The following is a 23283-nucleotide window of genomic DNA, read 5'->3' on the forward strand; positions in this document are numbered from 1 at the left end:
TTTTTAAAAAACTGACTTTGCATAAAATTTTATGTTTTCCCGACTTATTACATTTTTTTTTTTTTAAATTAAATCAGATGTTCTGATCAGCTGTTTTGCCATTTTCAGTCTCATTTGAATCTTCCGGCTGCTGCTAAAGGGTCATTTCGCAGACTTTTACAAGATGTGCAGAACGTTTGAAAACAAAGAAACACCTAAAACTACAGAAGTTTGAGACATAAACATACATAATAAAAAGTATTGGTATCGGTATTTGGTGGTATTGACATCAGACCAATACAAAAGTACGCAGAATCACAAACCTCTGCTTGATAATTCAATGATACATTTTCCTGTACTTAAGCAGAAGCAGCTAACAAAAACACAAATTTTTAAAATTCAAAAGACAAGTTTATTGTTTTGGCATAAAACAACCTATTAAGTCATTATTATATTATTTGTCAAACATGACTAACAATCACTCAAAAATCACAGTGACTCACGGATCCCAGAGAAACATTCTCTCTTTTATAAGACGTAATGCAGCAGACATTGGATTTTCAGCCCTTACTGTTACAAATATAAACACCTATGCTCCGGCAGAAACACAAAAAGGTAACATTCATTCTCATCGACCTGCAGGCATAACTAATGTCTCCGTCAGTAACAGGCAGCGTGAGCGGTTTGCTCCTCTTCCTATTTCAGGAGATGACGCCGTGTTTCCTTCCCGTCTGGATGAAAGCGTCCACGCAGTGGTCGATGTCGTCGTCGGTGTGGGCCGCCGAAATCTGGACCCGGATTCTGGCTTTGCCCTTCGGCACCACTGGGTAGGAGAAGCCGATCACGTAGATCCCTGCGGGAGGAGGAAGAGGAGGAAGACGGGTCGTCAGCCGAGGTTCTGCGTCAGCACCCACCTGCCATGGGTTTCGCCTCGGGCGATTCCACTCACCGTGCTTCAGCATGTCGTCGGCCATCAGAGAGGCCAGGCGGGCGTCGCCCAGCATCACGGGGCAGATGGGGTGGGAGGAGCCTGCGATGGTGAAGCCCGCCTGCGTCATCTTGTTCCGGAACCTGATTGGACGACATTCAGAGGAGATTTAAAGAAACACAGATAAATATGTTGGGGAGATCGATTTTCTTAATTGGGCTGATACTAACATGTCTACCTTCAGGCATGAAAATCAGCCAATGTCCCCTTTTTGTCGTCAATACTCACTTCCAATGTTGGCAGTCAAGAAAATATAATAAAAAATTGGTATTGCCAAAATTGGAATTATCAGTGTAGGACTGGGCAATAAATCGATTTTAGCGATTAATCACATTTTTGGGTTTCAATCTTTTTTTATTTTTTGGGGGAAAATTTAGATTTTTTTTTATTAATGCTCTCCTTGTATTTCCATAGTTCAGAGTGATGTGTAGGCCTGTCACAATAAAGTTTTTTGGACGTTAAATTGGCCCAGACGTTACCGCGATAAACAATAACATTGTTCTTTTGAGACAATTTTCAAGTATCATTATGCTGGTGGCATAATGCAAGAACACATTCTCAAAGATCAATTGACTTTAAATTATTATGAACATTTAACATCACAATAAAGTCGAAATAATACCAGAACAAAGTCAGAAACTAGAGTTTCATGAGAACTCAAACAAGAAAAAGATTTTCTTATTGAACGGAGTTTTTTCGACATTAGCGGAATATTGACAAAGTTTTGCTCACAGCTAAAAATAGAGGAGATGTTGTCATAACCTCTGCAGGTTCAAAACGCACCTCATGGTTTTGGCCGTCATGCTCTGTGCGATCTCGTTGGAGGCGAGCAGCAGCTCCACGGCACGGGTGGCGGAGCCCACCACGGGAGGCGGGAGGGCGTTGGAGAACAGGTAGGGTCGGGACCGCTGCCGGAGAAGGTCAATGAGGGGTTTGGGGCCGACTGTGTAGCCACCTGAGGGAGAAGACATGGCAAAAGAGTTTTATTTAGAATTTGTTCACAAAAAAAAAAAAAACCGATTGACGTATTTTTTACGCTAACGGGTTCAAGTGATGCCAACTCTCACCAGGAGGAGGCAGCGGTTCTTATTTTTACAACACTGCTGAGTCAGCCTCACTTGATGTTTGAGTTTACATTTAATTATGGTTCCAGTCTCCATTCTTCCCATTTTTCAACATATTTAAACAAAATCTGCTTATAATTTTCATGCAGTGGAGCCACTTAAATGTCCACAGTGAAGCAGACGTACCTGCTGCTCCTCCCAAAGCTTTTCCCAGAGTAGAGTTCACAATCTGAACTCTGTCCATCACTCCCAGGAGCTCGTCTGTCCCTCTGCACACCAAAACACGGACGTTTAGTCGCCTTTCAGTGACGATAACCCCCCCCCCCCCAAAAAAATGACTAAAATTCTCAATATTTCCTTTTTTCTTTTTTACTTCCAAACAGAGCAAAGCATGATTCCAAGTGTCCGAATCTTCAACGCCTGCACTTCTTCAGTTGATTGTATTTGTGCCTCACCTGCCCCGGGGCCCCAGGAAGCCGGTGGCGTGGCATTCGTCTATGAACACCATGGCCCCGTACTGCTCGGCGAGGTCGCAGATTCCTCGCAGCGGAGCCACGTCTCCGTCCATGGAGAAGACGCCGTCTGTCACCACCAGGCGCATCCGAGAAGACTGAGGAGGGAAAACACACGAGAGCCTCGGGATCACGCGTCAGAGTCGAGGCTGGAGGGCCAGATACGGCCTGCCACAGCCTTTTACGCTTCGGATTTACACGATTCTGCGACCGTGGATATTCATGCGAAATCTTCCATATTTTTTCATGCTAATGCATAACTGATTCTTTTTTGTTTTGTTTAAATGATTTTTAGTTTTTATGCATCTCAAGCAAACTTGAGTTGACAAGCTGCAATATCAGTGGGAAAAAAAAACAACACAAAAATTGAAATTAGATAATTACACCAGATCAGGTCTGACATAATTCAGCCATTTTCATAAAATGTTTTCAAAAACTACCACTTGTGACTTCAGTCTAAAGGTTATTCATTCCTTTATGAAAATATATCAAATCGATCTTGAACCATTTTTGAGTCATGACCTGTTTTTGTCACCACCAATAGTACACTAAGTAGATATCTATCTTTTTGTTTCTAGTTCAAGTTTATCGAAGTTACCAAGGTAACATAACTATGTTGCACTTTTTTTGGCAAAAATTATAAAAACATTGGGCTTAAGTAATGCCAACTCCCGCCTGCAGGTGGCAGCATTTCTTTTATGAAACTGCTGCCTCAACCTCACTTGATGTCAAGTTATAGTCGTGGTGTTTGACAAAAAGTCACATCTAATGCCATAAAATAAGTGCAAAAATTCCTCGTGAATATTTCTAAATTAGCATACAATAAAAACATTTTTTTTAAAGAATTAAAATAAGCAATCGTGCAATCCTGGAGGGTCTGATCAGTGTGAAAGATGTTCAATACTTTAAGAAGTACTTATCGAATTTAGAGACGGCCATTTATTCATATTTGAACCGTTCTTTAAACGGTTTTATCAATATATTCTGGCATCTTAAGACCATATTTAAATGGCAAGTACACCAAAAAAAAACAAAACACACACCTGAGCCTCTTTGAGCTTGACCTCCAGGTCGCTGAGGTCCATGTGTTTGTAGCGCAGCCTCTTGGCCCGGCACAGGCGGATTCCGTCGATGATGGAGGCGTGGTTGAGCTCGTCCGACAGCACGGCGTCGTCCGGGCCCAGCAGAACCTGCGAGAGGTTAGTTCACGTTGACTGACCACAGAGGACGATGCTTCTTTTTTTTTGGGTTTTGTTTTTGTTTCTGGCAGCGGCGCGTGTCGCTAGACGTACTTCAAACAGCCCAGCGTTGGCGTCGAAACAGCTGGCGTACAGGATGCAGTCCTCCCGCTCATGAAACTCGGCCAGCTTCTGCTCCAGATTTTTATGCAGATTCTTTAAAGAAGAGAAAGAAAAAAAGCTGTTTTACAATTATGAAAACAAACGGCAAAATAATAACCACGAACTTAAACACATCATAGGGATTTGCCAAATTTGCTGTAAAAATATAAATCAACACATAACTAAATAAATAAATTGCTTCAGATTCGTTGTAATACAGACTGCTACAAGATGTTCCCTTCCAGTGATTATTGCATCACCATCTGCAATAACTAAGAATTTTGAATTAAAATTAGTTACAAAATGTAATTTCTATGTCAAATCAATAAAATATTTTTGAATTTGAATCCAAAAACTGAAAACTTTGATTATACAGCGCAACATGAATCAATATTTAGAATTTTTTCTAACGGTATTAATAGTCATAAATTTCCATTTTATTTCCAATCTTGTTTTATTAGTTTATATTTTTCCTCATTTGCATCTTCTGTATTAATTTATCCCAAAAAATTTATTTACAGTCACATTTAATTTCAGATTTTTTTTCATATCCTGTATTTAATTTTTTATTTACTCACTTAAAAAAATGAATCATACATTGATTTAATTTCTTTAATATTTTCACTTTGCATTTTCTCCTTTGTTTATTTACATATTTTGTTATTATTATTATTATTATTATTATTATTATTATTATATTATTATTATTATTATGTTCACTTAGGAATATGTAAAATAAAAAGGGAAAAAAATGACATTGGTAAGAAAATGGAAAATGAAATAATGTTGAAAATGACATTATTTTATGTCACAACAAATAATAAATTAAGTTGGGAATGATCTTATTTTTTGAAACTTTTATTTAACCAGGAAATGAAAAACTCATTGAGATAAAAAAAAAAAAAAACTCATCTAAAGTGTGTCCTTGTATTTTTTTGGATGCAATATTTGGCACATTAATTACTTTATCAAGCCATTTATTTCCTGCCAATTTTGGCAGGATTAGTCCTCCATATATGAATTTCATTTTCAGCTGGATACCAAGATAAATGGAGCAAAGTGCACTTTTCACATCTTCATAAGAAGAAAATGCTCAAAATCATGCATCAATGTCCTCCCGCTGCATGTTTTTCTGTTGCTCTATAAATCCCAGAAACGATATAAGAATGTATCGGTTTTAACCACCTCCTTACCTGCGTCCCACAGATGAACCTCACAGAGCTCAGTCCAGCGCCGTGCGTCTTCAGCGCTTCTATTCCCGCCTGCACCACTTCCGGGTGACTGGACAGGCCCAGGTAGTTGTTAGCGCAGAAGTTCAATATACCTAAAATGCCATGTTCAAAAAAAAAAAAAAGAGGAATAAGTAATTTCACAATAAACGACACAAACAAGTCGTCATATCGATACACAACGAAGAGAGAGAGCGTGAAAAACTGGACGTTTCTCACATGTGACAGTTTCGCGCATGTTGGGTCACGACCTGAAACAAGCGGGGTCAATGTCTGGGAAGAGGTCAAAGCAGAAACATCAACAACGCCACAGAGGATCTGCTTCGCTAGCAGGACGGTAACAAGGCAGAGATTAGAGCTGCTGCCATGGAAACGGAGCACGAGCTAAAGATGGTTTTGCATCAAACAAAACAAAATCTACGACAGTGGTGTCAACTAATTAGTCAAAAAAATGGGATTATTTAAAGCTACATTCTAGACATTTTCATAAATATCAATTAAACACATAATCTGTAGGACATCGCAGCTGTCAGATTTTCTATTCATTTTGCTTTGTTTTAAAATGTTTGTCCAAAATAAAATTATAACTTCTTAAAAAACAAGCTTTTTCACACACATGCTGCTGATGACATCACAGAAGGCAACTGATCAGTTTTTTTTCCTCTTTATTCTTTTGTCTTTTTTTGCCCACGTTTCTACATCACATTCCTCCCTCAAAAGGCATGTTCACATCTAATACATACAACGAAATTGTCAAAAATGTTAAAACCTGATATGCAATTTTATTCAGTAGTTACATAGTTTTGATCTAGAAACATTGTGTAAACATTGTATTCTGGTACTGATGATATTCTGGACCAGTCTACTCTTAGAAAATATAGCGTAATATAACCATTAAAATAAAAATAACTCCTACTGGTAGACGCTAGTCATTAACAACATGTATCCATATTATAAAACATCAAATATACAAAAAAAATTATTTCAAAACCAGGAAAACTCAGGTACGGAGATGAAAAGGTGTAAAATGGCAAAATGGCCACCCCATTAATTGTAGTGCCTCTTGTGATGTCATCAACTCATAATACAAACAAAGCACTTGTCTTTTTTAAGAAGCACTGCTGGAAAAATGCTATTTATTTTATGTTAAGACATACACATTTCACAATCTAATAGTTTTATTAGCCTTGTATATCTGTTGAAAAGAAAGTACATAAATCGATAGTATCTTTAAGTTTTATACTCTTTATTACAAAAAAGTTAACATTTTTCCCCAAGAAAAATAAATAAACCGGTCTACAGTTTACACAAAAGACGTCATAAGAAAACTGAAAAGAAATGTGTGCACTGCTTTTTGTGCCGTCAGCTGCAGATTTTTAAAGTTTCTTGCATGGAAATACAAAAAGTTAAATTCAAATTCGTAGGACCTTCTTTAGATACTTTAGATGTCGTTTTATTTGCTCTTTGTCATGTTTGGCTAAATTATAATTCAATGTAATCTTTGAACAGTTTGTGAAGTCCCTTGGGAAAAGAGCTATAAAAATAAACTCCTAAAACAGAAGTAGTGCTCGTGTTGTGAAATCGTGAGTGCTTTGCTCAAGTAAATCTACTTTTCGAGAAGGCTCGTTTGACGGAAGCAGAACTTTTAAATAACTGCTGGACTGCTTGGACTAAACTAAAACTGAGCACAGCCCCGTTCACTGAGACGGGTTTTCAGGTTACTACTTTATATAACTTGTGGATACAGTAAGCAGAAAGCACTCACTGCCACGGCTGCCTTCCACGTTGATTTGTGGTCCCTGCTTGGAGGTAATGATCCTCTCCGCCTTCCACGTGCCTGCGGCTCGGATGGAGTCCAGCTCGTGCTCCAGGACTGCTCTGGCCTCAGCGACAGCCGCGTAGCTCCGTTTCAGAGCCGGTTCCGAGGACGCCAGGAGCCCCCGGGCCGGTTTAATGAAACTCCGAACCGCTTTGCCGAGAGACATGTCGCTTCTTTGATGTCACGCTGCACTACTGTTGAGATTCTAGGCCGGCGCGATTGCGTCACCTACTGCTGATGGGTGTATCTGCTCTGGACCAATCATATATCGCAGAAGCTTAGCAGGTGGGTCTTTTCGTCCAATCAGACTCAGAGCTTTTTGAGAAAATTATGCTACGGTAGCCGGGCGTTTGTGAGATAAACTACAGCAGTAACAATTCGTTATCGTGAAAGTAATTCGGAGTTTTTGTTGTTTGTTTTTTTACTATAAAAACGCATTAACAGTAATAACTTTTAGCGCGAGGTGCAGCTAATAGCAATGTTCGGTACATCTTCCTTATTAGCCTATCACGCAAACATAAACATGACCTCACGGTGACCCTTGAGTGTAAAATATTAGGCTTACAGAATTTTCTTTCCCACATCACATATATAATTCCTAAAATATAACACATTGTGTAATACTTTTATTTTTAAAAGACTGATAGAACAGTGAAATAAATTTTTAGTGTATCAGAAAATGGCAGTTTCTAATTACTTGTTCATTTTTTGGGGGAAAAAATGCTACCCAATGGCAAAATAACACAAAACTGGTTCATAATTTTTTTGGGAAAAAACACAAAGAGAAATAAATCAAAGAAATCTATGAATTCTGCTTTTGGTGGCAGCATGATGGTGCTTTGTCATTTTAGTTCTGGTTTGCTCTTTGTGTAAACCTTTGTTCAAAAAAAATTATTTAACAATTATTCCCTCTGGTTTTGGATGCTGTGCAGATGGAAGAATCCTCAATCCTACAATTTTTTATTTTTTTTTGCTTTAGGACCGTTGCTATGACATGTAACCATTCATTTTTTGTTTGGGAAAATTGAATTGGACTGAATTGAAATACAAGGTAATGCTATGTTTCTTTTCTTTTCTTGACCCAACTTCTACCCTTTTGAAGTTTGCTCAGAGTGCAAGATTTCACAACCACTATTTTGAAGTAAACAACGTGAACCACAGAATAATAAATCGTAAGATGAAAATAACAGTGACTGTTTCTTCCTTTTTGGAGGAAGAAAAAGGAAGACAAGACAGTTCTGATATCCAGTTAATAGCTTTAGTTTAATATCTGGCAGCAATCTGTCATGAATTTCTGACATTATGCGGAAAAGCTGGAAGTACAAAATCTGGAATTTTTCCACGTCCAACAAGAAAAAAAGTGAAGCATTAAACAATAACAGTATGTTACATCAGAGCTTCACTTACAAGTTTACAGTGTATTTTTAATTATTTTTTAAAGTGTCTTTTTACCTTTCATGTTACTAATATATATATATATATTTATATATACATTTCACAGCAGTATAATACATAATGTATCCTGGAAAGTGTTTCTTTGTAACAATATCTTTTTTTCCCCTCTGAATGCCAGGAATGTAACCATATAGAAAATGTGCAAAAGTTTGCTCGCATACAAACCCTCAAGTAAAAACATTCCTTCACCAGCATGGTTTTCATACAGTTCCGAGCTCATTTTCTGGTCCAGCGTTGTTCCTCCAGTGTCGCTTCCACGTAACGACCCTCCACTCAATCATAAGTCGGGACGCACCGGCTGGTGGCGCCGCATGGCTTTAGGACTCGGAGTAGCTGGCGTCCTGTGAGGAGCCTCGCAGGGACGGCAGGCGCTCCGCCGCTTTTGCTCTTTCTGCCAGAAACCTGTCGAACTCTGCCGAGAGCCAAAAAAAAAAGCACGATTCATGAGTTTGAGTCATGGCTGACAGCTCTAGGTTAACTGGAGAGGAAAATAAAAAAAGAACACATGAAATATAGAGAAGGCACGTCCTGACTGGATATTAATAATTCTGAATCCTGCTAGAAAGCAGCGCCATCTGCTGGTGAAATCCATGAAACAGAATGAATGAACCGTTAGTGCCAGGCCTGTCGAAATAAATTAATTGTATGATGAATTAAAACAATATCGATAATTTCCACTTGCATGATTTATTGTTTTTCTCTTTTCTTTCTCTCTTTCTACCACAAACTGTTAGACAAAGTCTTCAGTCTGGTGCTTTGGTCTCAACTGGACCTTTTTTGAAAGACAATTTTGTTTACAGAGACATCATCATTTATTTTATTAGTAGTTTCTGTTGTTTTGTTTATTTATTTTCCTGTTCCTGTGTTAAATGTTCAGTAGAATTTTAAAATTATAAATCTTTGAGAATGTGTTATGCCATTAGTACCATTATATTACTGTAAAATTGTCCAAAACAATATTATCGTTTATCGCGATAACTTCCGGGAGAGTTTATCGTCCAACAACGTTTGTTATTGTGACCAGGCACATTCAGTATTTCTATCAATCAGATAACAAACCAGACTGTGCCCACTGCTTTAAAAATAACAGTTTTATACATTAGTATCAGAGAATTCTTTTTTCTGTGTAACAGTTCCACTGGTAACCATGGCAGCCGAATAAAATGCAAGTTAGAATCAGTGAGTCATCCAGTAGGAATTAAATGTTTTAATCCTCACCTTCACTGGTCACACCCTCTGAGTCTTCATAGTCGTCGTACTGCATTGCAGAAAAAACACACACACACACACACACACACACACACACACACACACACACACACACACACACACACACACACACACACACACACACACACACACACAGTAAACATTTTCATTCACCTACATTTTTGTTGTGTTTTGTCAAAGTGCTGGCAAAATGATTCCAAACAAATCCTTTTTTTTATCGCAGCATCATTACTATACAATGAAAGTGAAAAAAATTCCAACCTTTAAAGGGGCGTGTTATATAAAATTGACCTTTATATCACATTATACTGTTATTAGTAGTGTCAGAAAGAGCAGAAGCTTCTTAAAGAGACAGTGGCCCAATTTCAAATGGTCAGATTGTGAAGTCAAATTTATTCTGAGTCAAGTTTGATATCTGCGCAGCATGTTCATAACGACTGAAGGTAACATAGACACTTGATCGTGTTATAAAATACCATTATGTGCCTGGAAAATACAGAAGACTGCTCCTTTAATTTGAGCATATTTATTTAGTTTGGGGGGCGAAAATGATCTCTCATTAAAATATAATTGGTTTGGCCATATGTTTTAGTTGCCAGAGGCTGTGGAGAATATTCATCGTTTGCTTCATATCAAACCAACTTGGAGAGTTAGATTGGTGAGAAAATTAAATAAAATCTGGGTCATCATCCAGATGAAGATGACAAATCATCATCACCTGGGTAGTGGCACAGCAGAAAAACAGAAGTCATGGGTTATTAAACTGAAGTTCCTAAACACTTTAATTTCCAGGAAATTTAATGTAAAAAGCTCCAGCTGTATTTACACCAGAGTAATTGTTATGAGTAACCACCAATTGTGCAAATAGTGATTTTGTTAAAAATAAATTAAATCCTAACATGGGTTTGTTATTCCCTCACCCTGAAGAAATGTGCTCAAACTAAAACCAAGTAAGTAAAACCAAACTAAAACCAGCAAGTACAATATCCTGCTGTTTTCTAATTGCGTATGTTATTATACAGAACTGAGCGAAACGAAATAGATTCCTAACATGGCCGAAAAATCTTTCTCAGAAAAACCAAATAAAAGTTTCTCCAAAATTCGGCTTGACTCAACAGTGTCTGCAGTTTTATAAATGTAGAATTTTTAGAGAAGACCGTGTTTGTTTAATATTTAAACTAAAGTAAAATAGGTGTAACACGTCAGTCGAAACATAAACTAATCAGCTCCATAAGATCTGGTCGCTGACCTCGTCTTCCAGCTCTAGCCATTTCTCGACGTCGTCCATGACATTGGACTGGTTGATGGGAATCTAAGGAGGAAAAGTAGAGCAAAGGGTGAGCGGAGCCGGAAGTGATACAGCAGAATCATCATGCCACCAAACCACCGAGCACAAATCAAAAGCGAAAAGGACAGAAGACTCAAACTGCATCGCCAAACGAAGCGAGGAACAGAGAAAAACTCAAGAAGTGAGGAAAAAATGTCGACACGTCCCAAACAATGTGGTTGTGCTCAAACACCAACATGCAGACCATTGAGACTGACCTAAAAAAAAAATGAAATAAATAAAAAAAATCGTCATAAATGGAATCAAAAGTCACCCACAACACATTCGAATGGCAATACAGGGACAAAAAGCAAGCGTTTGCACACTGGCTGTGCGTTCAGACCCACCATTCCCCTTTTAATCATCCAATCTAACTTTGGTGAAGAGCTGTGGGTCGAGGCTGGACTCTCATCCTTCGCACACACACACACGCACGCACGCGCGCACACACACACACAGAGAGAGAGAGTTCATTGAAAAGGAAACGCTTAGAGAGGCATAGCTATTCCCCCAAAACTCACCACTGTGTTCATAGCACAGACTTCATAAACATCCCATTTAAAACCTAACTTTAAGTCTAACCTGACTTTTTTCTTTTTACCATTTTAAGCACCTTAATGTTCACATGTGCTCAAATGTCCCATGACAGACAACAAGTTCAGTCTTGTGACTCTCAAATCTGTAGGAATCTCAAATGCCACGGTGGTTGTTTTTCTTCTTACCAATCCGGAGTTTTGTAAACTGCTGTCCTGAACTCGAGCCTCATTGTCCGCTGTCATTTCATTCGCAGCACTGAAAAAATAAGTTTTGTACATTAATTAACTGTCATTAAAGTCATTTACATAAGAACAAGGCAAACTGGCTGAAACGTTCTCAGCAGAAAACGCAACTTACCGCAAACAGGCAGAATTACCGAATTTGCTTCGTTTTTATCGGCAACTGAATGGACTTGCATCATGTGCTTACAAAATTTTTCTCACATGGTCGTAGAGATGTGATTATGTGCATTAAGACACGTTTGGATTCTTCTGGCCGAACAAATCGATAAAGTTTCCATCTCTAAGCTGCCGGAGGATGACTAAATGACTTACATGATTAATATCTGATATTTGATATTAATATTGTTGCTTTAACTGATATCTGCATATGTATATATACATTTCCCTATACTTCCAGTGTTTAGCAGAAGCCTCTCTGCTTCAGCTAACTCCATCCCTCCAGAAACGCATACAAAAGCGGCAACAAGATGGAAATTAATATTGTTTATTTTTATTGACCTAGTATTTTTTATTTGATATGCTAAAAAATGAACACCATTGGCAAATACAGATGTTGATGCAGATATGTCACGTGTCCCTAGTTTTAGTTTTTGGATTTATTTCTATGCAGAGGGGGTGCTGCTAGCTAAACCCTAAAGCAGTGGGCTAATTAAACATTTTCAAAGTTAGCAGAAACATTAAAGCACAAAACCATAAAAAACTTGCTCTGCTTTTAGTGAATAAACACACCTGTGCCCACCACTGTTAGCACGCTAACAAGAAAGTTACTTGTGCTAATCTTATAGCACTAATAATAAATTAGTTCTGCTTCTGCTAAAACCAAAGCGGTACGACCAACATGGTCTGGAAAAAGTAATTTAGGGCAAGATAATTGGGTTAAATGTTTTCAAAGTCAGCAAAAGTGCTAACGTGTTAAAGATTTTTTTCCCCCCTCCACTGTTAGCCCACCAAAGTAATTGGCATTTTCACTGCTAGATTTGGGAACGTCTTGAAAATCTTAAGAGAGAAGATGAACGTCTGCTTTATGCTCACAAACACTGCTATTTTGATGCTACTAGCCGTGCTAACACAACCCATTTTGCTAATGTAAGATGCTAAAGACAATAAAAACTGTTCATTCTGAGGTCATTTTGCCTTTGTTTTCAAACGATGTCTCCTCATATACAATATAAATAAGAGAAATTCAAATCAGCTAAAATCAGTAGTAAGCAGATGAAAAAATAACGAGAAATTAGAAAAGAAATACTGTTCAGTGCGTTTCCAATTTTAGGCTTTTAGAATGGATTCATTAATTTTTTTTGTTTACCTTGTTAGTTGTTGACTTGAGATGTTTATTTTCTGCGATAACATGTCGTCTGATTCGCTTGTACCTGAATATGAAAAAAAGAACAGGAAGCGTTGTAAAAAGGGTAGAACAACAATGTAAAGAGAATTATTGGCAAAATCTTTAAATGAAATATTCAGTTGAAAATGGTACAAAAACAACATGCTTCATATTTATACAGAAAAACGCCGCATTAAAAATGTAAAACAAATATATATCGCTATATTAAAGAAAAACACATAAATCTATGTGTTTATTAAAGCAACATATCACACTTAAACAGTTACATGAATTCAATGAGAAACAATATTTTCAAATGAAGAAATAATTGTACTGACTTGTACTTAATTGATTTGTGTAATTAAAAAACGTAACACAAACTTAAACAACCAGATGATTCTCTCTACATCAAACACCAGGCAACATTTTTAGCAGGTGCTGCAGGCGAAATATGAACGTCACTCCATAATATATGTATAAAAAAACACAATATTTCAGTTTCATCCCTTTATGACTCATCTTGGTACCATTTATGGCTATGTGCGAGGTACAGAAAGCGAGCTGCGTTAGAGGCGCAGTGAGAAATGCAGCACTCACTCAGCTTGGCCATCAGACTGTACAAACTGTCTGGCTTGGACAGACTGAGGGAGCTGTCGCTTTTAACTGAGGCCATCCCTGATTGGCTGACGGGTGAATAAAGGTCCGACAGGTTCATGTAGTTGTCGCTCTGCAAGGAATCAAAAGAAAAGTGTAAAATCCAACTGATACACGACACCAATAGGAGCGTATTGCTGCTCTTTACCTTCTGCTCTGTGCTTTGACCGTTTGTTAATCTTCTTTCAAACCTGTAGGTAGCAAAACAACCAATGGGGATCAAACAACCTTATTGAAGCGTTTTAATAATAATAATAATAATAATAATAATAATAATAATAATAATAATAATAATAATGCAGTAACCTGTGGTAGCGAGTGAAGGCAGAGTTCATTTCATCATTGGTGGCCAGTAATTCCTCGATCAGGTTGTCCTCGCTGAGTCTGGGGATGATCTTCACGATCCTGTCTTGCATTTCCTTACATACAGTGTACAACTGCTAATGACACAACCAGACAAACCATGTGTGGGTTGGGGGGGGGGATTGAAGGGCCGGATGCAGCACGGAGTGCATGAAGCGCTAGATCAGTTAAGGGCACCGCAGCGTCGTCAAGCGACAGGAGAGGTAGGAAATCCACAGTGACGCGGCGAGGAGCGCATTCGGCTCCGAGACGGATCCATTGTTACCTCCAGCAGCTCCATGTCTGCCTGCTTCGCCGTGACCGGGTCCAGCTGGCTCATCATCTCCGACATGGTGGACAGGTTGCTGCGCACCACGCCCAGCTCCGTCTTCAGCATCTTCACCTGCAGCGACACGGCGAGTGAGTCGAAGAGCACAGCGACAAGCCGAGGTGCGCTGAGAACGAGGGACGCACCGATCCGCTTTTTTCACTTCCGATGCCGATATCGGAGGTTTGATATTGGCCGATTTCGATCCCACACAGGGAAACAATGACTTAAAATATTTCCTTTTTTTAAAATGCAGACATATATGTACTGAATGCAGCAATACAACGTATAAACATAACACAACTTTGATTTGTTCAGCCAGTTAAGGTAGGAATAGAACAGCCAATGTAAAATTAATAAGAAATAAACTGGATCTGAGAAAAACAATAGACTGGTAAAACATATTAAGAAAATAAACCGACAAATTTTGTTTCCAGCAGGTCAGAAGGTGTAATTAGAATTCTAAATATGATGTAAAATAAATAATAAAGCTTGACGTGACTCAGAGCACAAAGCATAAAATTAGACTGAATTGATCTTCCACTTTGCCACAATCCCCAATCTAGAAATGTTTGCTTTGATAACAGGACGATACAGATATTAATATCGGATCGGTGCATCTCTGCTCTAAAAGGTTGAAAACAACAAATTTCTTTTCCGAGCAGTGAAGCTACAGTAGCTAAGCACTACATTAGTTTGCAGCCACACTTCCCAGTGTGGAAGTAGAAACTATAGGAAGAAGACTCAGAGTTAGTTTTTTTTCCTAGTGTTAGCGAGGTGACTAAACAGGAAGTGAGGCTGCTGCTTTTAACTTGGGGTGAGATTTCAGGAGTGAACAGGAAGCTGAACGTTTCAAAGTTTTCCTTTTCAAAAACGTTGTCCACCGTAGATTACGCTGGACTAGGACGTGCTGGAAGTTTTGGAAATCTCTAATCTTAATATGAAAGTAAAGTAAATCCACAAATATTAGTGCTAATTGTGCTGATCATGCTAATTTCCTACAGCAGATTAAAATGTCACGTGTGTGATCATGTTGTCTTTGTTTTGAAACAGCAGAGGAATGGTGCTTATCTGCAGAGCTGTGTAACACAGACTGCTCACTCATGCGCACTGTGTGACGTCGCCTCTGCTCCTACTGTAATTCAATAATGATCTGTCAAGGTGGAGTTTCAGAAGGAGCAGGAGTTTTTAAAGAGACAGAAGCCCAATTTCAAGGCGTTAAATTAGGAAGTCAAATTTCTTTCAAGTCATATTTAACACGCATAACATTTTTATAACATCTGAAGTTAACATAGAAAACGGCAGAAAAACACAAAATACTTCCCATTTAAAAAGGTACGTTTTCTGTGTTTTTGTTTAAAACCCCTAAATAGAAATGAGCTAATTAGCTAAAACTTATTGAAAGGTCAGAGCTTCACAAAACTAGTGGTCATCAGCCACAAACACTCCTGCTGGTTGAGTGACTCAACTCTTAGTGAAAGGAAGGATGAAGGTTAAAAGCCAAAGTAAGAAATAGAAATAATAAGCAATTGTTAAACCACCATAGCGTCACCTTCCTAAAATAATGTCTTTTTTGTTGCCAAATTTTATTTGGCAAACTTTTTTTAGCCAAATTTTAGAAGTAAAAAAAAATTACTTGGGCTATTATTTTAGAAAAGTGACGATAGAGAAGCTGAAAATGTCAGAGCGCGGTGACAGTCAGCTGTCGACTTCTGGCTGAATCACCTGGCTGGGAGTGAAGGCACCGTTTCCCTCCAGGGCCAGTCTGAGCTCAGAGGTGTGAGCAGGGATGAGAGGAGGTTTAGAGCACAGGCGCACAGCAGACAGAGCAGTGACAGCAGGCCCGTTCTCAGGTAAAGTCTGCCGCACGCAGAGGCAGCGAGAAGACAAGAGAGAAGGAAATGAGCAAAAGACAAGAGGTGGCGGATCAGAAAGCACAGCAACGGCGCCTTGCACCTTCTTCTGAGGCTGAGCCGACGGGTAGCCGTCGAGCTGAGCCGCCGGGAACTCCAGTCCCTTCCGCCGCAGGTCTTCGTACACCGACACCACGCCAGTCAGGTCGGGCGAGCTGCGGAATGCGTCGGCCCACGCCTTGTTGAGGGAAGAAACCACAAGTTACTCACGGGCGATGACGTGAATAAGACCGGGTCCAGCAGGCGGGGCTCTTTGTTTCACCTCAGCCCCACCTGCGAAGCCTGCCACCTAAAAATGCTTTTTCCCCTAACAGCGGCACCAGTTCAACATATTTTACTGAAGTAAAAGTAAAAAGTAGTTGTCCAAGAAATTACTCAAGTGAGAGTGAAAAAGTATTTGGTAAACAGGCGTCTCAAGTAATAACTGATGAAAAAAAATCAATCATTTAATGTTTAAAATTGAAACAATAAACATGTTTAAACATGTTTAATAGCTTCAATCTGAAGCTATGTGGAAATTTTCATATTTTAAAGACCAAAAGGATCTAAATAACATATCAACAACGTAGCAAAATCAGGCCAAAAAAAAGAAAAAAAGAATCCAAATCAGTTTCTTTCAATATAAAACTTAAGGTGTGCGGATGGTAAATTTTTGGTAAAAAAAAAAAAAAAAATTGTTGTTTTGTAATGATTTTCATATTTGTCATTAAAACAACTGAATTTTCACATACTGTAAGTTTATATTTTGACAAACCAAATAATGTCAGACATCAAAATATAAAGTTGTGTGGAAATTTTGCCATTTTAAGGACCAAAATGAAAATAATTAATTTAAACAAAAATGACTACAAGGTCATCTCTTTTTTTTTTAAACCACAAATTCACCAGACACAGATACGCAACTAAAGATACGCAACAATGTTAAAATTTTACATTGAAAGAAATGGATTTGGATTTGTTTTCTTTTCCCTGATTTTGTTGTTTTGTAATTCTCTTATTTAGATGAATAATTTTCTTTTTTTATTCCTTAAAACACCAAAATCTGCTCATAATTTTATATTTTGACAAACTGAATGACCAGTGGCGGAGCCAGACTTTTAAAGTTGGGAGGGCCAAGGGGGGGCCGGGACTACCTCTGGGGGGGGCAAAATTTTAAATGTGTGTGCGCACACACACACACACACACACACACACACACACACACACACACACACACACACACACACATATTTATATATATATATATATTTATAAAAAATTTTAAATAACCAAACTGAATATTTGGTTATTTTCTTAAGCCCTTCTGTCATTTGACAGGTTATAATTAACACCTTTGACTGGTGCACATGGAGTCATGACAAACTTTACGCAAAGAGTTCATCACAGAGGCAACTAAAATCAATCAATAAAAAAATCCTTTCTGAATATCATCTCATGGACACTGAACTAAATGCGTCTTTCTCACCGAGAGCTGACCGCGTGTTGAGTTATGGACACCTTGGTTAGGAAGCTCATTGCAAACCTTTAGTTGAAACGGCGGTTTCCCGCTAAATCCTGAATATACCCAATTTGGGTTGTCTTGGCCCTTTTATCGCAGCCTGTGGGGTTTTTCCTGTCTGTGAACTAGAATACGACCTGCTGAATGTGACAGGTAGCCAATCAAAAAGCGGGGTGACGTCAGAACAGAGGGGAATCCCCAACAGCTGACATATCCCGCAACTGAGTCCGGTGGATATCGGAGATGATATGTGGAAATGTTTATTATTAAATCTAAAGGTCATTATTATGTTTATTCAGTTAAAAATGTTAACTATGAAAAAACATATTCACCTCCAAATCATAGTGCAGCAAATAGAGTGGCTGCTGCCGTCGCCTTTTATCTAACGCCTTTTCTTTTTGTTACGTCTTTTATCTCTTAAAATGACTCCACAAACTATCACTATTGCTTCTACATCGCCATCCGTGTTTGGTTATTCTAAATTCCCGTATGCTATGTTGGGGTTTTTACTGGATTATCATCTGGAATCGGGATGTTCGTGTCTGGAATCGGTTCGTGTTGCTCCTGCCTTGGACACACGAACCGATCCAACCTGTTGGACTTTTATCAGCTGTGTGGTCACAGAGGTCTGGAGAATCGGCCGACATTCTTAATTCTTTCCGTCTAAACCAGACTTAACTCTGATCGTTATGGTAACGTTTATATATCCCTTCAAAATAAGATACAGAAGCGCCACAAAAAACGAACATTTTACTTTCGTGAAAATTTTAACTCACGATAATGACTAACGGAGCCCAGAGCTTGTTTCTCTGCAACGAGACGGTCCCATCAGGGAGTGATGGGAGACAATAACACCCGAAGTGTTGCTTATATCCACAGCCTGCTTGGTCTCTACGTGGCGAAGCAGCATGAAGCTTCATTGCCTCATTAGCAGCCGGTCGCCACATGTTACGCAGAGCCGCTTGTAACGTGAGACTCACCTACCGGTTTGGGATAAATCCATTCTCCTGTCTCTTCTCTGGGACTTTTCCCCTTTGCAAAGAAACTTTCCAAAGACATCTGATCTGCTTCTTACTCGTTTTGCTGCTTGTGGCCTCAGTGTTGGCGTGCAAGTAACAGAGAATCAGGTTAAAGGATTTTCAAAATAAAAGATCCTCCAGACTCAAATAAAACATAAAATGGAAATATTTCACTATTTCTTGCGCGGCCCGGTACGAATTGGTCCACGGACCGGGGGTTGGGGACCACTGCTCTAAAAGAACATACTTCCCAAAAAGTTACCCAAGTAAATGTAACCAGCTACTACCAAACTCGGCGCACCTGTATGATGCCGAGGACTCGGTCATGAACGATCTGCGGCGGGTTGTTCCTGGGGATGATGGCGCGCACCAGGACGCCCTCAATGAAGTCGCGTGTCGTCACCAAGATGTGAAATCTGTAGCCGCAGTTCTTCACACACGTCTCGAGGACCTGCGGTCGGAAAGAGGATGAAAAAGAAATCCAGCAGAAAACAAGCCAAGGGAAACCAAGCTGCTTCAAATTCCAAGATTTCACACGACGACAAGCAGAACCGACGCTCACAGTAAGAGTCAGCATGATCTCCTTGAAGTTCTTGTTCGCCACAATCCGTTTCTTTATGGCTCTGACTGCGTCTCTGGGCCTGGAAGTCAGGGAGGTGGCAACAGTTAGACGCATGTAAGCTCGAGGGAAGGGCATGTTTCTGATGATGACAGATAGCACACACACACACACGCACACACGCACGCACGCAAACGCACACACACACACACACACATACACACCCTTCCTCTGAGCTGTTGATTATGTCACAGATTTCCATGTTGAGTTCCCAGTCTTCAGATGGTAAACTGGAGTTAGTGGCACGTTCTGTAAAAAAAACCCAAAAAGTCAAGAGACGTAAAACAGCTTGCTAATGCTAATAACAACAAATACGACATTTATCCATAATTATGCATCACATTTTTTATTATACCATTAGCAGCTGGTCTTTTTTTATTCTTTAGCTTAAACATTTAGCTACAGTTCTGGACATTTAGAAATTAGCGATGCACCGACAGGAAAATTAGTTTGGGAAAATACTTTCATTTTATAATTCTATCATAAAATTAATTCTCGTCAAAGGGGATGCACTGAAACGTAATGAAATGAAAGGATAAAAAAACTAAAAGGAAAAAAAAAACGGCAAAGTAGCATCAAGCTAGCTATTCAGCTAGCTTATATTGCGTATAAGCTGCCTGGTGGGCGTGGTTTACTTCAGGAGGCGAGCGCCATTGTGGAAACGCACATCTTCATTATGTGGGGATATTTTTAGAGCCTGGTTGCCTGGATGAAGGATAAACGATTTCCTGTTTGACCCAAAAAACCTGGAAGAATCATTTACAGCTCCGAAGAGACGGGCTGGATCAGATAAGTCTGATGAACACAGGAAACCTAAATGTGCGCAGCTATGTGAACGCATACATTCCACTTTGGTACTTTAAGAGCAGCACACTCCTAGATACCTAACACAAACAAACAAACAAACAAACAAACAAACAAACAAACAAACAAAAAACCAGTAAAAACTACCACAAATAATGTGGAAAAATGAGTTTGTAAATTTCCTTTTTTTGGGGTGACAATAGAATAGAACAGTCCTTTGTTTATCCCTCTGACGGGAAATTCCCAGTATTGTAGCATGATTGATAGATAAATGGAGAGTGGGGGGTTTCTAGACCAATTTTGCCAGGAGGGGGTCTCAGGGTGGGGCCAGCGTTTCTTCACTGGGGCACGGAACAAAAGAATATTGTTTTTTTTATTTTTGTATCAGTTTCAGTTTCAATACTATTTATCTTACTCTGGCTGTTATACTCCTGATTGAACTGACTGGACAAATTAAACTTGTGTTGATTTTTACATGTTTTACCAAGCTTGTTGAAGCTACGTGTGTATTTAAGTGTCCTGTTCTGGCGCAGAGTTATCAAATAAATTTGTAATTCAGTACATTTAGGTCTGTGTTTGAGAAAAAGAAAAGTCTTACGTGAATTCAGCAGACGGGCTAAACCTCAAACATCGGTACTGGTATCAGAAGTGAAAAAAGCAGATCGGTGCATCGCTAATCCCAATACAGCTGAAGGTAAAATTGAATTTTTTTTTAATTTATTTATTGTAAAAAAAATAGCTACAAGGGTAAAAGTTGAAATTGGTCAAAAAGTAGCAATTAGTTACACAAATAGAAGCACACTGGTACACCCGCTAAGAACAACAACAATAATACAATTTTCATGAACAATTGAAAGAAATCCACGATATATAAGAAACGTAAAATGCCCAAGTTGACACGTTTTGCAGAAAGATGAAAACAGGCCCACTAATAAAGCTTTAGCATGTTTAGACAGAAAACCCCCAACTGTTTACCCTCAGCATTGTTCACAGGCGTTACATTAGAAAATGTCAATATGGGTGTATGCGCTTCCTGGTTCCCAAGGTTACCACTGTCTCTTTAATAAATGAAAACGAGCTCCTTAATCCCTGATATTAGAGCAAAAATAAAAATAGTAATAAAGATATTTGAAGCAGCCAGTTTGCCTATACTAGTGAGTGAGTGGCACAGAAAAGCCAGTGTGATGTAAATGTGCTGCAGCCTGCTCTCATTTGGGTCAGATGGGGTGGTGATGGGGGTGGGATGTCCGGCTCAGCTCGGTGCAGGTTAAAAACGGAGCCAACGGGGACCGATCGGTCTCCCAACACCTCCCCCGCCTAATCATTGTCTTCTCAGGGCGTCAATCACGCCGTAAGCCGCTGCGCCTCCATCTGTTTTCATGCGTTTAAGTTGTTGTTTTCCCCCTTCACGGTGAAACGCGCCATGTCTTGGAATAAAATAGAAATAAATAAATAACTAAATAAATAAATAGAAAACAGGTTACAGAACGGAGTAAACGGCAGCTCGGTGGAGCCTGGGCGGAACGCTCGAGCAAAGCCAGTGATCGCGTTAAAGCGCTTTAATTTTCTATTTTCCTTCTCTCTCTCTCTTTCCTTGCGTTCGTTGAGAGCTCACCGATTAGCTGGCCCACCGGCGAGCTGAACGGATTCCCCAGCAGAAACTCCATGATGGTGGACGGTGAGACGGTCCAGCGAAGCGCCGACGTCCCCGGGCCCCCGCTGCTGCTGCCGCTGCTGCTGCTGCTGCTGCTGCTTTCTCCAAAGTGGAGCACCGAGTGCGTCAGACTTTAAAGGGAAAGCAGCCTGCTACTCGTCAGATGCTCGCTGTTACAAGGTCGGTACGCTGTTACTGCGCCCCGCGGCGGCTGCTTGGATGTCTGCTGTATAAAAGAAAAGAAAAGAAAAAAAAGAAATGACAGAAGAAAATATTTGCATTTACATTAGCATATAGTAACTGTCCGAGCTTACAGTTTACTGTATGTTAACAGTATGCAGTTATGTGTGTATACGGTATAGGCTACATACATAACTGTATACCGTATGCTAACACTATTTTCTAACTGTATATATAAAAAAACCATTCTGAGCATCATTTTCAGATCCTCACAACCGAAAGAAAGAAAAAAATAGAAAATAAACTATTTAAAAAAATTATATTGTAGTGCGTAATAGAACAATGACGTATTGGATCATGCTTAAAAAATGTATCCATACTTTCTGAAAACTACCTCCCATTTTACAGTCGACGGAGTATTAGGGCCACGCGAAACAATTAAAAAATATATAATTACGAGATTAAATTCAGAACATTACGATAATAAAATTGAAATAATACAAGAAACACAAAAATAACATTTCGAGATTCATAAAGTCATAATGTAAAAATAAAAATGCATTATTACTTTTCTCTCGTAATACTATTTTATTGTTGGATATAGGACCTTATTCTCGTAATTTTATTTAATTTGTATTTTCCTTTTGTGGCCCTAAAACTCGTATAATCGTAAAGTGGAAGTGGTTTTCAGAAAGTGTGAACTGTGTTTTCATTCAATCCCTGTGGTGGAAACTTTGTACGTTTTTTTTTTTTTCTTGCAAAATAAGTTGCCACATATTGTGACACTCTGACCTTCTCACGTGTTAGACAACTTTGAATGAATCGTGATTTAGTAAGTGTTCGCTCGTGGAGGGAGCTGCTGAAGAAACTGTTTTACTTTGAGTCGTCAGGCCGGACAGAATTGATTTTTAATCAGAGGAATTGTGATTTTCTGGAATGTCTCACTTTAGTGTGTTTTGGGGATTCATTCACTTTGGGGGGATGTTTGGTAAAATATGCCCCAAATAAAAAAAGAAATAAAGAATTTTCCAAATGAAAAAGTGAAAACTTACCTGAGGCAAAGTTTTCCACTATCGCTCACTCAAACCAGTGGGGGACAAACAAGAAATGAATGAGCAGAATATTCCACATGTAAATGTTTTTGAATATTTAACATCAGGTTAACGCCATAAACCAGTTCAGTCTGTAAAACCCAAACATGGACGGCGCTGGTGTCAGAATGACTG

The 23283-nt window shown here is 39.1% G+C and overlaps 2 protein-coding genes across 7 annotated transcripts; both read right to left on the reverse strand.

Moving 5' to 3' along the window:
- Positions 1-368: 368 nt before the first annotated feature.
- On the reverse strand, positions 369-7172 carry gcat (glycine C-acetyltransferase). 2 transcript variants are annotated; one of them, XM_081609695.1, is made up of 9 exons: positions 6878-7172; positions 5077-5207; positions 3836-3937; positions 3587-3733; positions 2487-2641; positions 2218-2300; positions 1751-1922; positions 929-1050; positions 369-832 (listed from the first exon to the last, which is right to left on the reverse strand). In XM_081609695.1, the coding sequence occupies exons 1-9, from the start codon at positions 7095-7097 to the stop codon at positions 681-683; spliced, it is 1284 nt and encodes a 427-aa protein (XP_081465821.1). In that variant the 5' UTR covers positions 7098-7172; the 3' UTR covers positions 369-680. The 2 variants fall into 2 exon arrangements, with proteins under 2 accessions (XP_081465821.1, XP_081465822.1); XM_081609696.1 differs by lacking the exon at positions 6878-7172 and adding an exon at positions 5332-6287.
- Positions 7173-8175: 1003 nt separating this feature from the next.
- On the reverse strand, positions 8176-22091 carry tom1 (target of myb1 membrane trafficking protein). 5 transcript variants are annotated; one of them, XM_081609691.1, is made up of 16 exons: positions 21839-22088; positions 19584-19668; positions 19363-19441; positions 19102-19251; positions 16327-16461; positions 16096-16230; positions 14329-14445; positions 14007-14137; positions 13849-13891; positions 13644-13773; positions 13029-13092; positions 11666-11735; positions 11291-11356; positions 10866-10928; positions 9605-9644; positions 8176-8798 (listed from the first exon to the last, which is right to left on the reverse strand). In XM_081609691.1, exons 1-16 carry the CDS (start codon positions 21888-21890, stop codon positions 8704-8706), a joined length of 1455 nt encoding a protein of 484 aa, XP_081465817.1. In that variant the 5' UTR covers positions 21891-22088; the 3' UTR covers positions 8176-8703. The 5 variants fall into 5 exon arrangements, with proteins under 5 accessions (XP_081465817.1, XP_081465816.1, XP_081465820.1 ...); XM_081609690.1 differs by having other exon boundaries at positions 14007-14140; positions 21839-22086; XM_081609694.1 differs by lacking the exon at positions 16096-16230 and having other exon boundaries at positions 21839-22091.
- Positions 22092-23283: the final 1192 nt, after the last annotated feature.

Source organism: Poecilia reticulata, chromosome 8 (assembly GCF_904066995.2).
Source record: "Poecilia reticulata chromosome 8, P_reticulata-male-v2, whole genome shotgun sequence".
Taxonomy (NCBI): Eukaryota; Metazoa; Chordata; class Actinopteri; order Cyprinodontiformes; family Poeciliidae; genus Poecilia; species Poecilia reticulata.